Genomic DNA, 17,329 nt, shown 5'->3' with positions numbered 1-17,329 from the left:
TGCGTCGCAGAATGTATCGGATTACAACTGAATCAAATATAGTCCTTAGATTCCTATTATCTTCATACCTCACATGTAACATTGAACGGAGACTAAAAGAAGAAAGGAAACGAAATATCGACAGCCGCGTTATAGTCTTTCAAACTTCGGAGATACAGTTAACTTTTTTTCTTATTTATTATCTCATCAAAATTAATTATTTTGACTGGAATCATTTTTCCCAAGTTGTTAAAATTATTTTATATTTTTATATTGTGTTATATCTTTATAGACACGTACACATTTCTATCGTTTCCTTTTTACAGTGTTTTACAAAAAATTTTTACATTTGACTCTAATCAAGAATTAATTTATTAAAATTTAGTATCGTCCCATTTATTTATTTGAATTTTACAATTTTAAAATTCTTTATCTTCATGACACACATTGTTTTTATACTACTTACTGTTAATTTATTTCACTTTAGCCGTTAGACAACCCCTCCGACACCAAAGGAAGTATTGGACTGTCGACATGCACTATAATTGAGAGTACGATGGAAAGCGATCATTTTCAGACGTGCGCACATTATAGGTGATTTTCTCACCTATAAATCCGCTACATCGACCTATAGACACCAAAATGACTCATCGTCTTTTAATAAAGAAATAGACTAATTGCATATTTGATTTTACTGTTGAAGAGGGTCACATGCGAAGACCGAAACGTTCCGTATCATATTGTTACCAATTTTATAACATACCTTATATTAAAACTTATCGATATATAATTTTATCATCTTCGTTCAGGTGACGGCTCACATTGCCCCTGTTAAACTTTTTACTATTTGAACTACTAACACTAATTTTAATTTTAATGTCGTTTTATTGGAGCCTCTTTTTATATTTATTTAAAATTATTTTATATATACCGGGTTGTGAAAAAATTGCAATTAACGTAAATCTGTAGCATAAACTCTCAAACACTTTTCATTGGTAAAAAAAAAAAGAAGGCAATTTTATCGCTACTTCAGAGAAGTCAGCTCGATCAGGCTGACTCTGACGAACTTATTGTTCCAATCAATTCCTCATTAAGTTGTCGGACAAATACTCGTTGTCATCTCGAGGCCCGGAATCGACGCGCCCTAATTTCTAGCCATCCATCCAGAAGTTCAATCGTATTGCGATCGCGCAAGCCGAATGAAAAATCGAAACACCTGAGCGACGTCGCGTGACGGGAATGCGACGCGGAACACGTCGCTCCGAAAATCACCCGTCGCCGGTGACCGAAACGTAGAGGCCAGGCTCGCGAGAGAGCCCTGCGGACGGCCTCGAAGAATACGCTGTCTGTCGGATACTCGACGGTCACCTCATAGCCCGGGATGGGCCGAGAGAGAGCTGGTGAATAGTAATCTGCGCGAAGCGCGCGCTGCCTTATAAAGCAAAGACCCACCGCGTTGCGGGATGACGTGTGCCATTTCTATGCAAACTACATGTATGTATGCAGGTGGCACCGGGCTACACGTTTAAGGCGGCGGATAGGCAGACGTAATGCCCTGATGCAGGCTAGCATTTTGGTTGCTGTTATACATACGGCACCTCCTCGCTCCGTCCGAAGGGCCCGTCGCTCTCCTACTTCCGTTCGCCACCCTTTCACGTCCACGCTCCACCCGCTCCTTCTCGTACTCTCGATTGACGAGACTGACCCTTCGCCTCATCTTTCTTCCCCCTGCTCGTTTTCTAGTTTGCTGTTTTTACTTTCGTTGCCTCCTTCGCGCTCTTTCTCTTTCTTTCTTTCTTCTTTTCTTCTTCTTGTCGTTTTTTGCTCTTACCTCGTCTTACTTTGTTGACATCGATGGAACGAACGTAGCCGATCGAACGACACGAGACAGAAGGGGGAAAAAGTACTCTGTCAGATGCATGAAACCGTTTATTGATTTCCTAACGAGCAGGGAGGCTATCGCGAAGCGGGCTCCGATATTTTGAATCCGACTCTCGGACGTAATCTTGATGATGGAAGAACCGAGCGTAGACTTTTCTGAGATCGAACTAATATCCCCGTCTTTACTTCTTATTCTTTTTACCGTCGCATTTTCGGAACATGTAAGGCTTTTTTCGAGCTTGCGGATTTGATAAGGCTCCGGTATTTTGTGCCCCATTTTCGTTGGGGCCATGGCCAAAATCGACCAAACATTAACAAGCCGAGTTTGGCTTCCACGCCTGGAAAGAGAGAGAGAGAGAGTGCGTGCACGGAGTCAGCAGGGCTAAATTACACGTTCGATAAAATAAGCGCGAGGACACAAAGCGTGCCCGTGATGCGCTCAGCCGCACGCGCGCGGATCCTTTGTCCGCAGCCGAGCGAACGTGTTTTTCAGGAATTCGTGCATTTCGGCGCCCCGATTGCTTCTGTCTGCGTATATGCATCCGCGCGCGCGGCCCACTTACCCCTTTTACCATAGCAGAACGCGCATCCCTTTGTTTTCTAGAGGCCTCTATTATGCTTTCAAACATGGATAACCGACTGACAAGTCAAATCGCGCGCAATATCGTACAATGGCCACAAATAAAATAGGAATAAATCCACTGCCGATCTTTCACACTTTTTTCAATTGTTTCACGCCGTTGTAAGCGCAGGGACATTTGTCTGTTCGCCTGCCTAGCTATCCGTTTGGCTAGTTCCGCTGTTACGAAGAAAGACTCGTCGAAAATTCGAATTTGCCACAATTAATTAAATTTTATCCTGGGAAAATCATGATCTGTTCCTTCAATTTACCACACTGAACTTTTGATACAATTGTAAGTTGTCCTTTTTTTACATCAAACATATCTCTCTCACCCTTTGTTCCTTGTGAGTTTAAACATTAAAATTTGCCAGACGTGGTCAAGGAATCATTGGAGTTTATAAATTTAATTTAATTTAATTACGTGTATATTTTAATTATTTAATTCGTGAAATGATATGCTGAAAGAACGAAACGGAATGTCGAAAATAATAAAATGTCTCTCAGTATACCGTGTAAATATTCTCATTGTCGGTGGAGTAACTAAAATGATCCATTAATTTAATTACTACGCCGAGGTAAAATATCAAAATAGTCCAGCAATCGATGTGTACGTGTTGGAAATATCTAAATCATTTTCTGTTGCAAACGTCGAAGGACGCGCTTTTTGGCATATCGGATTCTATTGTTTTTAGAAATGATTTTTAGCAATTGTTTTTTTAGAGATGTCCATTACGGAGTGCAGCATCCAGCTAACCAGCGAACGGTAAACCGTGTAAAACCTTCGTACGCTAGATTCGTGCTGGTTAATGGAAAGATTTCTATCCAGCGAGGATTGATAACGCAGCAATGGAGCCAGTTTTCATGGCCTGGAATCTTTGAAGTGCTCAAAACGAAAAGTGAATTCCCCAATGCTCGGCGCACATGTATACGCGCACACAGATCTGTATTCCATAATTTACCTGATAATTTACCGCGGGGATTATTACATGATGGATGTAGAACACGGAGTCTGCAACAATCGTGCACTCTGCATTAGCGTAGCGTTGTAATTAATTATTTTCATTCATTATGCCGCGTACAATGATGTTTGCTAGCATTAAATTAGACAACGGAACGTTGCATCGGCGGAAACTCGCGGCTGCGAGTACCTGATGCTTCGATCTAAATAATTCGCGCCGCTTCTGGTTAAATAAAGTGTTGAAACTTCGTTATCGTGAAACAGGTGCAACATTCAATGCACGCGAAATTGAGTAACCGACACGATATGGAGAACAACGCGGAAGCCGGCAAATAAACGCCGTGTGTTGTTTAGAATGAGATTAGCGCGACTACGTTTGCCGCGTGTTTACAAAAGAAATGGCAGTTTCGGACTTTAAATTACCGGCGACGTGGCCCATATATTTTTTTCCCCCCCGGAAATATATTTTTCCCCGTCTCTCATTAAATAACGCGTTTAACGAAGTTTCCGTTTAACTTCGCCCAACTTTATGTTCGGAGATTAAATTTCCCGTTTATTTGCCATTTCTTTTTACGGGCGGTTAAAGAACTTTTCGGAATTTGGCGTCCATAGAAGCCCCCGTATTCCAGTTTCGCTTGGATACTTTGATGAATACGAGTGGCGGCCAAACATGCGCTCGCTACTTTCAGGCTTCCAGAACTCGATTTGCCGCCGCACCTATATACAAGATAGAATCGAGATGTGAGGCGTTTAAAATGCCGAACTTTTCTACGGCCGAATCGAATCCCCGGTGAAAGGAAGACCCACGTGAGGATGGTAACGTGAATGCCATCCTCGGATCACGCGAGCCCAACTTTTCTTCGTGCGAGATACCTGTTTTCGTGAATTAAACATATTTGCACGGATATGTTATTTGCCACGGTGCAACATCTTATTCCGCGCACACACTTCGTCGAACGCGCTGAGCAAAGCAGCGATTTTACGCCGCACCGCTACTGTTTCATGACAATAGATTTTCGGTTTTACGTGGACGACAACATGGAATGAGCGTAGCGCAAGATAAAAGGATCAGGAGTAAAGAAATATATTACTTTTCTCTTTCCTACATTTCATCTTGCATATGGCACGATTAAACGCGGAGAGTATTGAAGTTCAATATTTTCTCTATTTAAAGGTTCGTTTGTTAGATCTATTATTTCTTGGCCTTGTGTGTTTTTAGAACTTTGAATAATTACTCATTTCGTTAATTATTTCATTTCTATGAAATCTAATTTCTAACTTGTCGAAAATGTCGATATCCGAACCACACTCGGCTAATTTGATTCATAAAACTTTAAATGGTTTTTTTTCTATTTAAGTAAAAATTCCGATATTTTAGTTTTTCAAAGTGAATAGGATTTAATCAAATTTGAATCAAAATTAAATCTACGATATCCGATTAGATGTACGAGATAAAAATAATGGTGAAGTAAAACATATGGTCCGCGTTGTTTGAAGCTGTATGTTATTTTAAAATATGTAACATCTGTCTCATGGTTTTTTTTCTTTTAAAATAATGAAAGAGAAAATAGATACACATTTTATATTCGATAAAACTCCACGCAATCTCTCTCTTTTCTAGCGGAAACTCGATTCATAAACTTCTATTTTTTTTTTGCGCAAAACCACGAGTGTTGAAAGATTCGGCCCGTAGTAATTCCGAGGGTAACATGAATAAAGTTTTGCGAATGCGACGCGGGCGGTCGCGTTTTCGTGAGCGTATCGCGTATGCGCCCCGCCACGCGCATCTTTTTTCCCTTTCTTCCTTTTTTTTTTATACGAACGCGTTCACACGGCGTAAAAGACATGTACGTCCGTTACGTATCCATGGATTATTCAAATGAGGTCAGGACGAGAAGCAGGCACATTCGAGCTCGCCACACCAGCGGCGCAGTCTCCTTGAATCGTAATCTGCTGTCGAGGGCAAACATCCTAAATCACCTGCGCTGCCCGGAAATAGGTCGTATCCGTGAAAATTTTAACAAAACGTGCGCGCGCGCGCACACGAAGGAAAAAATTCTTTCGCGTCTTTCGCTCTTTCGGCTGCATCACAAATACCGGGAATTTTATTTGTTGAAGCGCGGTGTGTCGAAGCGTGCGCTCAAATTATTCAAACGATGTGGAAGATCGCAGTCAAAAATATTACCGTTTTCGATATCGAAAAAAAAAGCAATTTTTTTCCCAAAACAAGCAAGGGGCGCCGAGAGCAGCGGTCCCGCGAGGATCGCAACTAAAAGCCAAATCGTGTGCTGTCGTCAGCCCACAAGTTCTCAAGCAGCATATTCGGTGTTGTGCTCAAATGATTTTAAAATTTATAGCTAGATAAAGGTGAGATAATGATATGCAAATGTATCTTAGATCAGATGAAGATGAAACTATGTGGCGGCTCATCCAGATAACTTCCAGATAATATATGTTGTTAATGTTGTTTGACAGACGATTTCCGCAAGGAACAAACGTTGCTTGCGAGAGCCAAGTAGGATGCAACCCTAGGAGTCTGATCTAAAACGCTGCATTCCGATTGGTTCTCGCTGGTCTCACATTACAAATTGCGAGCTTGGTTGCGATTGAGCTTGTTGAAAATCTACCGATCCAAGCAAAGCAGTTTGCCGTCTGCTTTGCTCTGAGAAGTAAATACTTCAATATTTTACACGTTGCAGCAATGTACATCAACTTATCTGAATGTTATTAGATAATTTAGTAAAGATAACACTTTTTTAAATCTAACATGCAGGTGAAGATAATGCACATTTTATTATCTATATAAAGATGAGATAATGCCAAAATTTTATCCAGATGATCTATATAATTTTGTCTAGATCTTATCTAGAACTTGTCTAGATTTTATCTGAATCACCTAGATAAGAGCAAACACTGCGTATATAAAATTATTATACAAGTAATACCAACGCTTGATGAGATTCTTTTTTCTATCTGTCTTATTGGAAAATGCGTCGCACACATTTGCGCTTCGTGTTATACCGTTGAAATAATTCCGTAAGACGTCGTTATGGCGATGTGCAAACTGCCCCATAACTCGTACAGCACATTTCCCCGGTGATTTACATCGAAAGGAATGAGCGGAGCGCGCGGGAGCACAGGTCGTCTCCCTAAAAAATTTAATAACAAGGTAATTCAGAAAGGGCTCGAGAGCGCGGAAAGTAGTTTCTAATTCACGAGGGTCGGGGGTAAAACAAGCGGAATTTCAGGCTCGGTTCCGCGTTTGTTTTCCCCCGGCGTTCCGCCGTGCCCGCGCCTTTATAACTTCTATTTTTCTTCGTCTTGATAAAAAAGTTGGCTGCCAGCGGCGGGGCAGCCCAGGTACAGCGATAGCCTCGCCCGGTAATTGCGGCGTCGTTTGTCGAGTTTCCCCCTCGCTGAGACAGTCGACTTAATTAAATTACCGTGATTATACCCCCTGGTCATCCTTCTTCCCGCAGATCGACGCGTGCCCTACAACATCCCGTCGGATTGGAAGGCCCTTTGGTTCAGCAATCTCGACGAGCTGCAGAGAGTGAACGAGGCGAACGACAACAACACCGTCTCTAACGTCACGGTGCAATTGGGCGGCACCGCCTTTCTGCACTGCAAAGTTCGCAATTTGGCGGAGAGGACCGTTTCCGATGCCGAGGTAAGAAAGCAACTGTGTAACCCTTTGCGCTGTCGACGCGAGAACCTCTTAAAAGAGGCGACCGATTTTCGACGAATGGGCGAATCGAGTCGCGAATCGGAGCTTTCAAGTAACGATGGGCCGATTTCTCTCGAGAATGATTATTGTGCCTCTTTTGGCCGACACGATTCTCCCCTCAAGATTCTTATCGCGCTTTCGCGCGCATCTCATAAAGGAAAAGCGTGACGTGAAATTTATGCTTGCACGTGAAGCTATCGTGTGACGATGTTACGAGGTGAAATATAACTTGCGACGATACATTTATGTACTCCGAGACGCATCAAAATTTATTTTAAATCTTGCCCACCGATGCGAATGTTCAGTTATATACAGGGTGGCCCACATAACTCTTAACAGCTGAATATTTCGGAAACTATTTGTCAAATCAAACAGTTGTTCTTGAGAAAGTTTTATTCGAGGGGCCTTTCTAACTACATAAATATGAAGTTAACTCCCTGCCCTCCCCCCCCCCCCTTTAACTTTGCAATTTCAAACGGGACCCCTATAAAATGTTAGATGGTTGAATTCTACGGGAAAAAGCAAGTAAATTTTGTTAAAAACATTTTTGTACATTAAAATTTTATCGATTACATTGAGTACGTTCCGGCAAGACACTGCTACCGTAGCGCTACAGCTTTTTTGCTACAATCGTAGTCAGCGCCATACTTACGTTAGCGTGCATAACCTCAAAATTGTATTTTAATTGTAAGAGTCGCGTTTACCAATGAATTGAAACGAATAGAATGGAAAATATTGAAGATTGGCTCATGAATGACATATTGTTCCTAGCAATCCTTGAGCAATTATGAAAAATGGCAGCCGCTGCGGTTTTAGCGGAAAGTTTTGCCGAAACGCACTCGTGTAGCGCTACCGTAGCGCTATAGTAGCAATGTCTTGCCGGAACGCACTCATTAGCAAATATAGCAAATATAGCTTTCTTCTTCGCTCAGCGAGACGTCTAAGCGTATCAAGTTGCGTCGTTATTGTTTCTTTGAATCGAGAAAGAAGCAGTAGAAGGTAGAAAATTTGAGACAAGTTCTCCCTTTTCCTAGTTTTTATCAGGAATACTTGCCGGCGAATTGCTAGCAGTTACGCGCGACATATATATTTTAATTAAAAGACATTAAGGATATGCTTTTACTTTATGGCGCTTTATCGTTTATCATTTACGTAGGGATAATGCCTACGTATGAGAAGTTATGCTAATGCGTACGCAATAGCAACACGAACGTGGTACATGGTTAATCTTGTCCGTGTAACCATAGAACAACCCCATACAAATTTATTCATGTACACGAGCGTAATGGCCTCCTTTCGCACATCCACCCTGACGCTTCGGGGCGGTAAGGCGATCGATGATCGCGACGCATTGAACCCTGCTGAGAGCGCGGCAATCGGTATGCGATTCCACGGAAACGACGGGCTCGTATTGGATACAGATAGACGCAATAATGGCGCCCGCTCTGGAGATGTCTTTATCAAGGCTGCGACTTCCCTCCGAGAGAGATCGATTTTATCCCTCGTCATCCCTATTTCGATCGACCATCAATATTTCATAATAAGATGGAAGAGCAAAAGCGGCGCTGCGGCCATCTCTTCCGCGCGTCACTATTGCATCATCTTGTATTCGATGGCTCGGCATCGATACGCTAAATCGCTCGCAAGAGCGTGCAAGATTGATGCCAGCAAAAAGCCGATGACCGCGACAAATCCGCCCCAATTCGAAAGGACATCCTTACAACGACGGCGATTCTGTGCAGGGAGGGGGAGGGGCAGGGGGAGGCTTAGGAACTTTCACGTAAAAGCAGGGAACTAAGCTCGCACGGTATCAGCCATCACAGCCTTCCTCGTCATTGTGGAATTTATAGAATCGGATGTCAATGACCGAAAATCGACCATTGTTCAGTGTTGTCGAACGCAATAATGGCCCTGCCGAAGTTTCTATTTTAAACCCTCGCATCAGCGCGACGTCCGACAGATTTTGATGACACATGATCGATACATTCGTAATCTATGGTTTATACGAAATTTAACTTCCATTGAGGCATTGTATTGTTTTCTTTTACACTGACAATGGTGTGCCTGTGCGTTTACGTAGTTTATTCGGATTTCCAATTTCGGAAATGTTTGCCGGAGCGATTAATTAATTTGTTCGCTATTATTTTATACAATTCGACCATCGTATCGTTTAATTACGATTCCTAAATTGCAATACAAGATATCGCGCTAACGTCGCGAAATTTCACCGCAAAACAACAACTCGCTTGTGTTTGTAAAGCGCCGAGCTTCTCAATTTTAATGAAATTTAACTGATAAACCACAAGTTAAAATAATTAAATTATATTATTAGCAAATGTTATTCAATCGTTAAGTAATTTACAAAGTCGTTATAATTTCGTATGAGAAAATATCAGCTTTATGACTCACTTAATTTGACATCAACCGCTTGAAATGTAGGAAAATAATATTTCGTGATGTAGTTAATTCATAAATTTTAAATTTATTGTTTCTTTCAATATATTTATATTAATATACCAATATATTAGCAATGATGTCTATTAAACAAACTGGATTTACGACCTCAAAAGGCAACTTCTTACATTCTTGGCATTGTTATTGTATATTAATTTTATTGATTATTGGAACGTTTTGTGCCAATCTTTTTAGTAATTAGACAAATTTACTTATATTTTTGAAATTTCGTGATAATTTACAAAAGCCAGTTCTCTGTTGTAGATATTTCAAACGTAAGAATTCGATATGTTCATATCAGTCCATTGGATATATTATAAATGGTGGTAAGGGGTGGTAAAGGAGTCAGCGTGTTTCTTTCCAGGCTAACGCAACATTCCGAAGAGAGCGATTATCTCCGGGGCTCCGGGATGATAAGAGGTGATTTTCTGTGAAATTTCAAATGCCACAAACGAAGCTGTCGCGAATCTAGGTGAAATCACTCAGAAATCCCACCGGTTGGGTGATCCGCAAATTCACTTACAACGTCGTTGCTTTTAATTCAATTATTTATGACGAATTCGACGGGCTGGCCGGTCCGTATATCCGTCCGATCCTGGCGCGCGGCGTAACTGCATTATCGCGTTAGCAGTCAAACCAGGAAAGATTGATGGCGACGAAAAGTCGAACACCGCCAAGTAATTTTGATAGAGCGGCCGAGCGAGTGCCGGCGCTCTCCGCGAAGCCGCACACCGCACTATTACTTTCGTCCGAGAGGACTTTTTTCCCTTGTCCGTGGTCAATGCGCGTAACAGTGACATTGGCAATGCACGAAAGCGTGTTGCAGAAGGTGCCACGATAAACGCCAAAGTTATTATCAACACCTTATTGGCTTTTTATTAGAAGAAAAGCTCTCTCTTTCTCTCTATCTCTGTTTGTCTCTCTGTCAGTCACTCACTCACTCTCCCTCTCTCTTACTCTCTCACTTTCTTGCGGCAGCGGTATCGATTCGTGCAGCATCGCCAGAGAGCGATATTAATGAATTACCCCTCGAAATTCCGATAATTAACGCGGCGCACTTTATTGGATCGGGAAAGCCACTTCGTGCCGAGATAAAACTTGAATTAGGAAGAAAACTAAATAAATTCGCGAGATGTGCATGAAGAAGTGATTCGATAGTGACCAAAGAACGATTAATTCGGTTAAAATGATTACGATTTAATTTATTTGCGCGCAAATTTATTTTAGTTGGCCAATCTTTAAATAAACGACCAGATTTCTACTTGAAAAGAGCTACTATACCATTCAATTCAGGTTTAAAATTGTAATTCTAAAGGCGATTATAGATGAATATGATCTTTATAATGTATTGTCACGTTTCAGTATGTCAAAATAGTAGCCGTGTCCGTTTTTCGGTCAAGACATTTAAGTGTTTTACCGGGGATTGGATTTAATTGTGCGAATTAATTAATTTCTGGACCAATAAGATAACGTATTTTATAGATTAAATAACGAGGATCAGTTTTAATAATTAATTTGTAATTTGGATAATTCATTTTTAATTTAAACGGAATAAGATAATAATTATTTGTTTGTTGAGCTAAATCTTTACTCAGGTTTTCAAAATTATGGTATTGTAGTTGTAATGGAATGGGATTTCTCCCGAATTCTATCGCCTTCTTAATCTGATAACGTAAACGTTTTTGTTTCACGCGCGTCTTCCTCCCTTGGTTTTGGGCGAGGGGTAAACCGCTGAGGGCATTGTGGTGTACAGATTTGCGGCATTACTAGGCATTTTTTGAGTTCTAGTTTGGGCATTGGGCCTTTCTGAGGCATTATAAAGATAAAATAAGATAAAATAAGTTAATAAGATAAGGTAGAGCCCACTGGGCATTAGTGGGCATTGGTGTAAAAAATTTGGTCAGCGGTTTCCCCCTCGGTTTCGGGCATCAGAGTTAGGATTCTGTCCCCCACACTCTTCGGCAGCGATCAGTAAGGAATTAGGAGTCAGGTCGCCACACTCTTCGGCAGCGATCAGTAAGGAATTAGGAGTCAGTTTGCCACACTCTTTGGCAGCGATCAGTAGAGAATTAGAAATCAGTTCGCCACACTCTTTGGCAGCGATCTTCGAATGAGAATTAGAGGATGTTCGAATGAAAACCTTTTGAATAATAAACCAAATCCTAACTTTATTAAATAATAAATTAGTGCCGTTGAAACAGACCGATCAACCAATTCGAATCAACAAGTTAAATCAATGTTAATTTAATAAATAAAACAGTGAGAATGAGGAAGTCAGTCTGTCAACATATTTTCATCAGACTATCAGACTATCAAACAATCAGACTAAAACTATCCTTATACTAAGCCGAGTCCCCTGAAGGACCGATATTTATACTAAAAATCTCTTCTATTAATTTTCTCTCGCGCCTTATAATTAGTGGGGGAGGAAGGTATTCTTCACGTGTAACAGTATCCGCGGGAACAATTCTTCGCGGTGTCTCCCAAGGAGAAAATCGATAATTGATCAATATCATTGGTATGTCTTTTACATTGAAGTTCGATAATTTTAACTTCACATTTATTTTCGAGATTTAAAAGTTTAAATTTATTTACACGTAGGTTACAGTATCGTACAATATACATATGTAATATAAAAATACGACAATACTTTTGGAAATTTATTTTAAAGAATGAAGAAATGCGCGTAAGAAAACATAAATAAGATGATAAAAAGAAGAGGAAATAAATTTTCTTGAAGAGATTTGAAATAAACAATTTTACATTTATATCACTGAAATGTAGGTATGCGAAATATTCTATGGACGATTAATTTCTTGGATTATATTTTCTGGATTTATCTTAAGACTTCATAGAGCCGCAAACATAATTCCTTACGTTTCCATTGTAATTTTCTCGAATACAATGAGAGCGCATATAAGAGAAGGATGAAATATGTGGTTTTGTAAACTAGCGTAATTAGCATGAAATGTGGTTTAACATCGGACGCAGGTGCGGGGAGACGGAAACCCAGCGGGATATCTGACTTGGCGTCTTTGAGGGACAAGGGTCCTTTGTCTTGACGATCGTCGCGGTTGAATTGAAGCCATGGATTTGGTCGTCGTAATGGTCCACTTCCGCCTTCAGACATTAATTTCAGTCCCGCGCTTGTGTACGTCGTTCGATAAATCGATAACCACAATAAGAGAGGGATCTGGCGAAAGATTAATGTCTTGATGATATCTTCCGATTCTACCGCGGACATCAACAATTTCGCGAAGGTTCTCCTTGTTAATAGCCGCGGCATAATGCATACAAGTTTTCCTCGGCTTTATAGCTCTTTTTTTTATATCCAACGTTATTTAACGACGCACGTGCGCTTTTCGTAGCGTAATAATATTTCACGATTAACTTGAACCAGCCAACCAAGTTGTATGCAGTCGATATATCACAGGATTAAAAATAGCATCCCGGATATCGATGCTTTCATAAAGCCGACCGCTGGCCGTTCCTTAAATCATGTGACATGACTTTAAAGGATGCGGATCCGCGCAAGTCACTTATCTTGCTAACCAGCAAAAGCGGATGAATAAAAATATGTGTATGATGATTTATGGCGGACTGCACGAGAAAATCGTAGCAGCTATTAGAACGGCGGCTACTGAGGTACAATCTAATAATTAGCAAAGTGTCGCGTCCAAATGTGCCAATATCGTGAGATTCCAATAAATCGTCCATTCGGATTTAAAATTACGCAAAATTGCGGAATTGAGAGATTCGGCACAATTCCACGGGTGCGGAAGGAGGAAGCACGCTCGCAGGTATCCAGGATATTTCCCTTCCTGTCTATGTACAAAATGCAAACTGGCGTCGATTCCGAGGTGCTGATTTGTAGTCCCCCCGGGGAAACATTTCTCATTACAATTGTATGCGGAAAGCAGCGTGGACGCGATCATTTATTGCACCGAAACTGCACGTCCCGACCTCAGAATCCTCGCCGATGGACTCGTGCCGACCACTCATCTTGGCAACGAGCAGCGGTAACTGCCGGAGTCGGCCGACAGATTTGGGTTATCCGACAGGTCGGTCCATTGTCCCCTAGTTGTAGTAGGCTAAGCAAACCGTCGCCTGCCGCACGCGGGCTAATCTGCCGTTCATTTTATTCAACTGTTTATGATGACTGGTAGGGCGCGCATAGAGACACCCGGGATATTTTGGATATTTGTCATGATTATCTCAAAAATTTTAATATATATTAATGTTATTAAAATTTTGATAATTGTCTGACATCTTTTAACAATGTCAGACGTGTCGATGGTTTTAGAATTTACTCTTAAATGTTACCTAGCAGACTCGAAAATTATTACGCTACGCACACATGGAAATAAAGCTAGAATTTTGGATTAGGATTTTTAATAGATTTTATTTGATAATTTTTAATATTCAAATTTGTTTTAATACTTAAAATTATAACATAAAATCCGACTAGGGCAGTATAATTCACTGTCCAATTTCATTTTTACATAAGTCATCTTAAATACGATCTCAAGAGACTATTACTTATTGGTTGGATGGAATCTTAAGATTATCCGAGATCAGATTTAAGACGAATAACTAAATAGTAAGAATATCTCTCTCTCCTTTGATGTTCCCCAGTCTGTCTGTGCGTTGCGAGAAAATTACATGCGCCGTGTTTCATCGGAATAAATTTAATCCTCTCTCCTCTCGCAGTTCAACTCCCAAAGTGTATCGGAAGGTGCTGTATGGATCGATATTATGCGACAGGTCCATTGTCGCACCATGCGATGGCATAGCTGCGACGTTTCGCCCGCGGCGCGTTAATCCGCTTAGGTACGTTAATTTTGTTGGGTTGTTTATTGACTAGGAGAGAGAAAGGGAGGAGGGAGGAAAGAGAGAGAGAGGGAGAGAGAGAGAGAGAGAGAGAACGTGAGATACACCGAAGCCGCCGCGTGTTGTGTTGAGGGACTGTGCGCGCGTTCGCATTTAGTAACTCCATTAACGCGTTAACAATCGGTGGCGGGACCGGCACGGGTTATCGCCGGATCGCGCGCTCGTATAACCGAGCGATCTCGCATGTCCCGAGATAGCGCCCAGCAATCACGCTTCGTTCCGTTCGAGCGGTGATACGAAACGAGCCGGCACGCAACGCGGAGACTCTCCCCGTTATCGCTCCACTCTACGTAACGTGTCCCTGTGTGTGTGTGTGTTCTTCTTTTTTTTTCGATTTCTCTCCCCAATTTTTTTTTCTCGCCGTTGACGATCTCGCGCGATCGCCTCGGCCCGATAGGCGAAGCGATTGCGTCGCGCGACCGAGCCTCCGGTCTGTCTGATATCACATTGCACGCGCGATCTCGCCGATAACGCGCGCACCAAGATTTCGCGCGAGACTATGATTCAAATAACGCGGCACTTGCTGCGAGAAATAATCTTGAAGAGATTATCTCTTTTTTGTAAACTCTGTAGGAAAGGGATGATTTATTTTTTACTATTTTTTACTCGAGATCCAAAGCGCTTTATAATGGTGCATGAAGAGGCACTATATGAAGTGTATATAATATGAAATATACATAAGGCACTTGAGCTTTTACATAAAATGATCGAATATCCAATCGAAAGATTGAAAATTTAATATCGTTTATGATACGAATATATAACTTGAATTAAATCAATAGATTGCAAAATGTGAGCTAGCTTCGTCCTGTTTTGCGGTGTTTGATTGTATCAAATTACTCCAATTTTTTAACAAATTTGTAATAAAATAAATAGGCTTTTTGCACGTTCAGCTTGTTACCCATATTTTACTAACAACTTTATACTAGCAGTTTTCTATTTTATACTAGATATTATTTATCACGCATATTCTTGTGCAAATAAATACGAACAAACTTTTGGATTGATAACATTTAACCTTCGTTTAAAATGACTACATGGATTCGCGACATTGAGCCTGTGATAATGCCTTTGTGATTAATCGCCCCAATCTAGAAATGTGTCGGGTCGTATGAGCGATCGGGGTGTCGTAATTGCCATCTCGTGTTAGATTTATTGAAACATAATAAGGATAAATCTAATCGTTTCATCTGCTCCGTCAAAATGCCAGCATTCACATTGGCATTTATCAAACTAGATCTATCGTGCGTATACGCGACTCAACATGATACGGCTTTATCATTATCTATGTAACTGCAAATTAATTTGGACCACAAATATTTGGACCGAAATCAAAGTATATTATTATGATAAAGTAGCGCAGGGTTCGAAAATAACATTTGCGGCAACACGCGGAACTTTAGACGTAAATACCGCAACCATAACGTTTCATGATGTTCGAGTAGCGTGAAACAGAAACTGAAAAGCCAGACAGGATATACCTGACCTAATCCTTTAGTGAGATAACCAAGCACTGGCTGTGGTCAGTCACCCATGGAGGTTACATGAACCTAATGTTACTCATTGTATCCATCACCAATCTGCTTCCGGAATATATTCTCCTGCTCTCTTCATTGAATAGATTTACACGGTATAAAACAACGAAGCAAATCAAGAATTAAGAAGATATTCCATTCTATTGGTTTCTTGACTTGAGCAGACAATACAGTTAATCGATAATAAAATCTCTAATGTTTACACGTTTGAAATGTACCGATAAAGACAGTAACGAAAGTGATCTCTTCTAAAATTATTGCGTAGCATTGGATTAACATGTTGAATTTCGTAACAGGTAAATGATGGAGAACAGTGAAGAACGAAGAAAAATGCATGTTCGAAAAGTCTTTCGTGTGTATTCCGCGATATACAAGAAGCCAACGTGTTTTCGCTCGTTCGTCTGATACTTTTTCAAACATGTCTTCAAGTATCGCACGAATATACACTGACGTACCGCAACATAGCGACATACTTCTTTCAATTGATGCGCCGATGGTCCACTGAACGTAAAAGGATGAGAGAAACGCTGACCTACATACATCATACAGACTGCTGCACTCTACACCGGCAATAGAATCGACCTCGCCGGTTGTTCTGTCGAAATTTCGACGACGTAAACTTTTCACGTCGGGCATGCCTTTCGTCCGGAACACTCATCGAGTCTCAAGAGTCGTCGGAACAAACTCTCCTCCCTGAATCACTATCGGATGAGTCTACGATCGTTTTCGGTTTTAGTCAGAAAAAAAAGCACTTTTCGATATACGGACCCACGTTTAATCTTATAAAGCACACTTGCGAAGAAACCAGAAGGAACGCTTAAATATAGGCGAGAGTTGCCGAATGCGTACCACTTAAGGTATTATTTATTATATAAGGTAAGTCTTTTTAAACTTAACAGGCAAATATTTCGAAAATATGCAATTTCACAAAAAATCTGTCAAAATAAAAGTTGTACGGTCTAGAGGGGAATGTACAATGAAATGGTCCCTGGAAGATGAAAAGTTCCGATACACATCCAAGGAAAAATTACGCCAAGATCATGCTGAAATCATCGCTTCGTCCTACTGTGTCTCTCGTGATCATCTCTTCGAAGACGTGCTCTAAAATAAGTCGGGCTTTTACAGATTACAGAAGAAGAAAGGCAAATCCATAATAATTGGTCTACCGAGAAATTTCACATCAATCTAAAGTTTGAAGCCGATCGAAGTACCTCGAGTGGTTTAATGCTTTCGGACGAAGCGATCTCTTCCGAATGCCTGGAAACATTGAAGCACTTGATTGT

The 17,329-nt window shown here is 40.9% G+C and overlaps 1 protein-coding gene across 4 annotated transcripts in view; it reads left to right on the top strand.

Moving 5' to 3' along the window:
- Nucleotides 1–17,329, top strand: part of LOC105563819 (hemicentin-2) — a 302,661-nt gene that overhangs the window by 182,472 nt on the left and 102,860 nt on the right. For all 4 annotated transcript variants that reach the window (XM_012015748.1, XM_012015750.1, XM_012015749.1 and 1 more), the window contains exon 3: nt 6,920–7,110. In XM_012015748.1, the coding sequence (XP_011871138.1) occupies nt 6,920–7,110 (191 nt within the window). The remainder of the gene's footprint in view (nt 1–6,919; nt 7,111–17,329) is intronic.

The sequence above is a fragment of the Vollenhovia emeryi genome, unplaced genomic scaffold, assembly GCF_000949405.1.
Source record: "Vollenhovia emeryi isolate VEMERY1.0 unplaced genomic scaffold, V.emery_V1.0 DF939171.1, whole genome shotgun sequence".
Classification (NCBI taxonomy): Eukaryota; Metazoa; Arthropoda; class Insecta; order Hymenoptera; family Formicidae; genus Vollenhovia; species Vollenhovia emeryi.
The sequence above is the reverse complement of the archived record's forward strand: the minus strand, read 5'-3'. Positions and strand labels throughout refer to the sequence as shown.